Here is a 6258-nt window from a genome sequence, read left to right on the forward strand (position 1 = left end):
TCTCTTTAAATATTTTATGTTTTTATATTTCTACAATGAAATATACTTTTAAAATCATAAATGAAAATGTTGCCATAGCATTTTAAAAATAAACGTTATTTCACCATGATCCAGAGATAAGAAAGGCTAGGTCTGAATCAAAGTACAGCTGACACTTGATCAACACAGGTTTTGAACTGCAGATGTCTACTTATGTGTGAACTTTTTTTCAACAAATATATTGAAAATTTTGGAGATTTGTGACGATTTGAAAAAACTCCCAGATGAAACATGTAGCCTCAAAACATTGAAAAATTAACAGTTATGTATGTCACAAATGTATAAAATATATGTAGATACTAGTCTATTTTATCATTTACTACCACAAAATATACACAAATTATAAAAATTTAATATTTATCACACACACATACACTTATGATATACGGTGCCATTTGCAGTCAATAAGCAGAATTGAACAACTGGATAAAATTTAGTACATATTATACTCTAATAATTTTGTAGCCACGACACTGCAACCATGATACTGTGGTGAGCTCAAGTGTTACCACAATATGCTTAAAACACTGTGTGAGGCTAAGCACTTCTACATGAACAGTTCATCTCTCCAGTAAATTGTGTAGTGATCTCTCACAGTTCTCACATTATTTTTCATGTTTACCGCAATACCGTAAACCTGGAATAAACCTGGGTCACTCTATGACCCATATGAAGTGTCGCTAGTGATGTTGGAAGTGCTCCCAAGAAGCAGGGAAAATCATGACACTTCAAGAAAAGATGAATTGCTTGATGTGGATTACAGACTGCCCATCACTTCAGGAAAAATGAATTCAGTGTAAAGACCATTGTTAAACAAAGAAAAGGAAATTAGTGAAGCTGATGCTGCAGCTACACCAGCAGGCTTGAAAAGCTTGCACTTTTGTGAAATCTTGTTATTTCATATTGAAAATGCACGTTTATGTGGGTACAGGATTGCCATAATAAAGACAAACCTATAGATTCTACCGCAATTCAAGAAAAGAATGAACTCACTATATGAAAACTTAAAGCAAAAGGAAACTGAAGGATCTAAAGCTGGAGAATGTAAAGCCAGCAAAGGATAATTTGGTAATTTTTAGAAAGAGGTTTGGCTTAAAGAATGTCAAGATAACAGAAGCGGCAGCTTCTGACAACCAACAGGCAACAGATTAGTTCCCAGACACCACTAAGAACATCACTGAGAAAGGGTATCTGCCTGAAAGGGTTTTTCATACAGACAAAAGTGCCCTATTTTGAAGAAAAAGAAAAGGCCACAAAGGACATTTATTAGTAAGAAATAGAAGTGAGCAGAGGGATTTAAGGCAGGAAGGGACAGACTCACTCCTCTATTTTGTGCAAATACTACTGGATTTATACTCAGGACTGCCCTTACCTATATAGCTCCTAACTTCCGAGCCTTGAAGGAGAAAGATAAACTACCAGCTGCTGGTCTTTTGGTTGTACAAGAAGGCCTGGGCAACAAGACCCCTTTTCTGGATTGGTTCCATTGATGTTTTGTCTCTGAAGTCAGAAGTATCTTGCTAGTAACGGAATGCCTTTTAAAGTTCTTTTGACATTAGACAATGCCTCTGGTGACCCAGAGCCCTATGAATTCAACACAAAAGGCATTGAAGTGGTCTACTTGCCCCCTAAAACCACATCTCTAATTCAGCCTCTAGATCAGAGAGTCATAAGGGGCTTTAAGGCTATTACACACAGTACTCTAAGGAAAGGATTATTAATGCTGTGGAAGAGAAGCCTGACAGAGGGAACATCATGAAAGTCTGGAAGGATTACACCACTGAAGATGCCATCATTGTTACAGAAAAAGCCATCAAGCCTGAAATAAATTCCTGTTGGAGAAAACTGTCCTGATGTTATGCAGAACTTAACAGGATTTATGACAGCGCCAATCAAGGAAATCACGAGTTTGTGGATATGGCAAAAAGAGGTGATGGGTGAAGAATTTCAGGATATAGAGCTTAGTGAAATTCAAGAGCTGACAGACACCACACCGGAGCAAGTAACAGACAATGTCTTGATAGAGATGAGTGCTTCTGAACCAATACCAGATGATGAGGAAGAAGACGTAGAAGCAGTGCCAGGAACCAAAGTGACATAAGACAATCTGGCAGAGGGTTCTGATTACTAAAGAATACTTTGGACTTCTTTTATGATGTGGACCTTACTATGATATGGGCACTGAAACTAAAACAAATGGTGGAAGAAATATTGGTATTGTACACACACATTTTTAGAGAAATGAAAAAGCAACCAAGCCAGAAAGAAAGTACTGTGTATTTCCAAAGTTACACCAAGCATGCCTGCCTTTCCTTCCACCTCCTTTACCTGTTCTGCCTCTACTACCTCACAGACAGCAAGACCAACATCCCCCACTTCCTTCTTCCTCCTCAGCCTACTCAATGTGAAGACCACCCAGATGAAGACCTTTATGATGATCCACTTAATGAATAGTAAATATACTTTTCTCTTAAGATTTTCTTAACATTTTCCTTTATCTAGCTTACTTTAAGAATACAGGATATAATATATATAACATACAAAATGTGTGTCCATCGACTATTTGTTTTTGGTAAGGCTTCTGGTCAATAGATAGCTATTAGTAGTTAAGTTTTTTGGGGAGTCAAATGTTATACATGGATTTCTGACTGCGTGGAGGAGTTTCCTCAACCCCATGTTGTTCAAGGGTTAAATCTATGTCTTCTCAGGATGTACATGCACATATAAATTCATTGTGTAAAAACAGACTCTACTTGAGCCTAGGTTACATATACTGCTCAAATTTAGTAATAAGCTCAAATGTACGCAGTACAGGAACAAGGAAACACTCCTTTCTTCTTCCTATTACATCCAAATTAAGCTTCCTTTATCCTAATTAGGGAATAGGCTATGGACATGGGTATACCCAGACTTGAAAACCTAATGAATCCAATCATTGGGTTTACACTTTCTCACCACTGCTTTCAGGTGAACAGATAGCAAAGTGGCTTAAAGGTAGTCCAAAGACAAGAGGATGGCAAAAGGCCAGTAACCAAAGAGAAACAGTACATGGACTGGGTTCACACAGAAACCCCTGAACGCTCCAAGGTCAAAGAAGTATGACAAAGCAAGGAGAGAGAAATATGTACATGTTCTTGCACGGTCAATTTTCCTTTGAAGATAACATTGGTAGATTTTCAAATTAAAATAAATGGAGAATTAAACTAATTAAGAGTAAAATGTAAAATGCAATGGGAATTTGAGATAACAAACGGAAACACCAAAGGCCATTTTCTGTTTGCTTTTACGAAGGGCCCCAGATTCCTGTAAGTTAGGTCTCCATTTTCCACTAAATTAAGGTGCCAGAAAGTGATGACAATTTAAGAACACACAAATAGGTTCCCAAACATTGGTATTACATTAAAGGAGGAAAAAAAGGGCAAAGACAGACCAGTGCAAATCATTAATGCAGTTTTATATGCTGCCAATATAGTCTCAATAAAGCTGCCAAAGTGACTTTAATATAAAACATCTATCAGACTATGTCTCTTGCCAGGTATGTTCAAGGAACACAAAAGGAGAAGACTAGGTGGAATAGCCAGAGAGTTAACAGGGAATCAAGACAGCTTAATAACACAAACACCAAAGGAAGAATATTTCTAGATGGAGATGGTGGGTCAACTACCATGCGGCAGACAAGTGAGAAGGAACTTAGGACAAGGACGTTATAGATGCCTTGCTGAGACATTTCAGTGAAATGGTAGGAGCAGAAGCAATATGCAATAGTCGAAGAGTAAGTAGGAGGAAGAAATTAAACAAGGGAGGGTAGCAGATATGGCTCTCAAGAAGGGATTCGGTCATCTCTGTATCTGTAGCAGCTACTACAAAGCCTGTCACATAGCAGCCACTCAACAAAGGACACTTGAAAATGAGTCTCAGAAGTTTTAAACTTCCTTAAATGAAACAACATAGCCTTTCCAACTCAATCTGTTTCAGGACTAAGGGACTGAAAGCCAGAAAAGGTAGGAGAAAGGAGAATGACTCACCTGATAGCAAAGGCTTGATTTGCTTAATTCTGGCAGCCATTGCTGGTGTGATTTTAGATTTGCCCTTAGAGTCTGAAGCAGTAGGTTCATCTGTCTCCATGGGAGCCAACGTGTCACCATCTAGCCCAATGCCTTCTAATAAGCCCTGGGTAGAAGCATCCATACTTCCAGCTGTTCCATCCTGTTCCCCATCTACAGATGTATAAGAGGGGAGCAACAGGACAATGTAGAGCCAACATTTACCTGGTTCCTTGAGAAGTACCAACAAAGATTACCTACGGTTTTTGTTACTCTTTCAATTCCCATGGCTTCCTAAATTTGAAAACAAAAACACAACCCAAGTATTGTACTGATATGCTCCTCTGTTTGGAGTTCTAAGTACCTAATGCTGACATCTTCAAATGACAACATATGAATAATATTAACCCAGGGCTACCTTGGAAGACTGCTGTAGGCACAGCTCAACCCAGGGGGTACCATTCACATGGACTACAGTGTGCACAGTGCCCAATGCTGTCAATGTGGATGCCCTACTAGAGTGTTACAGCTTGTTAAGTTCAAACTGGACATCACAGATTACCAATGGAGAATTTTATTCCCTAGCATTTAAGAATTATGTATATGAATGTGAGATGTGTCTTTTTCTTTGGTATATGTGTGCTCTTAGATCTAAGAATGAGCTTTATGCAAACTTATAAAACAACTCACCAAGTTTTAATCTTAGCATTCCAGAAAAACTTTGGAGAAGTTGAGTCATTTTGTCAAATGTGTTAAATAAATTGCTAGAAAAAATGTATCTGTTAGAGAGGCAATTCTTTGACAGTGAATCTAATTTCATTCTCAGTTCTTAGTAAATTTATTCTTTCCCTGAGTTAAATTTGGTATATTTTCATTAAATTTGAGATTCTCATTTTGTCAGGTTTCTTTATACTTTATTAATGTTATCCCATCCCTCACAATAACCAGCTGTCATATGTTTGTTGGTTCTAAGCCTATGTCAGCTTCATTAGTTCCTTAGAAATTTCCCTTTTTAATAATTTCTGTACAAGTTTTAAGCATATCTGAGACTTTTTTTTTTAGACAGGGTCTTGCTCTCTCATCTAGGCTTGAGTTGAGTCATGGTTCACCATAGCTTCAACTTCCTGGGCTCAAGCAATCCTCCCACCTCAGCCTCCCTAGAAGCTGGGACTACAGGCATGTACCACCATGGCCAGCTAATTTTTGTAATTTTTTTTGCAGAGATGGGGTTTCATCATGTTGCCCAGGCGGATCTCAAACTCCTGGGCTCAAGTGATTCACCTGCCTCAGCCTCCCGAAGTGCTGGGATTAGAGGTGTGAGCCACTGTGCCTGGTCTGATGCATTTTTATACACAGAATTACCTTCACTGCTTTCTTAATAGTTTATCCTTTTTAAATTTCCTCGTTGATACTGAACACAGGAGAAAAAACATTCTGGAAAAGTTGCTTGTATTCATTTTATGTTTGTAGCATTAGAGTCAGAAAATTGTGTATGATTTCTACTTACTGAAATTTGGAATTTTTATTTTTTTCTGAGATGGTGTTTCGCTCGTTGGCCAGGCTGGAGTGCAATGGCGCGATTTTGGCTCACCGCAACCTCCGCCTCCCAGGTTCAAGCGATCATCCTGCCTCAGCCTCCCAAGTAGCTGGAATTACAGGTATGTGCCACCACACCCGGCTAATTTTTTGTATTTTCAGTAGAGACGGAGTTTCTACATGTTGGTCAGGCTGGTCTGAACTCCCGACCTCAGGTGATCTGCCCACCTCGGCCTCCCACAGTGCTGGGATTACAGGCGTGAGCCACTGAGCCTCGCCAAAATTTGGAATTTTTATTGTGATATAACATAAAAGCAATCTTCTTTATAAAGCAGCACTGTCAATAGAAATATAACGTGAAACACATATATAATTTAAATTTTCTAGTAGCCACATTAAAATTATTTGTTAATACCCTCTGATACAGTAATTTGTAGGAATCAATCTTACGTTTGCAGAAAAGTAAACACAAAATGTTCATTTTAAAAAAAACAGCATATTAGAAACTTAATGGAATAGTTAATTCGTGTACCTTTATATGGTACTTAACAGTAAGTGAAGAAAGAGATCTACGAAATGTTTTTATCTAAGACACTGACAAATACACTCAGAGAAAAAAGATGGGCAGACACTTTCAAAA

At 38.2% G+C, this 6258-nt stretch overlaps 1 protein-coding gene across 1 annotated transcript in view; it reads right to left on the minus strand.

The window, feature by feature from the left end:
- HUWE1 (HECT, UBA and WWE domain containing E3 ubiquitin protein ligase 1) overlaps positions 1-6258 on the minus strand; it is a 147838-nt gene that overhangs the window by 61708 nt on the left and 79872 nt on the right. Inside the window, exon 24 of the mRNA XM_017894320.1 lies at positions 4065-4314. Coding sequence (XP_017749809.1) covers positions 4065-4314 — 250 coding nt within the window. The remainder of the gene's footprint in view (positions 1-4064; positions 4315-6258) is intronic.

This window comes from Rhinopithecus bieti, unplaced genomic scaffold (assembly GCF_001698545.2).
Source record: "Rhinopithecus bieti isolate Rb0 unplaced genomic scaffold, ASM169854v2 scaffold_26020, whole genome shotgun sequence".
NCBI lineage: Eukaryota > Metazoa > Chordata > Mammalia > Primates > Cercopithecidae > Rhinopithecus > Rhinopithecus bieti.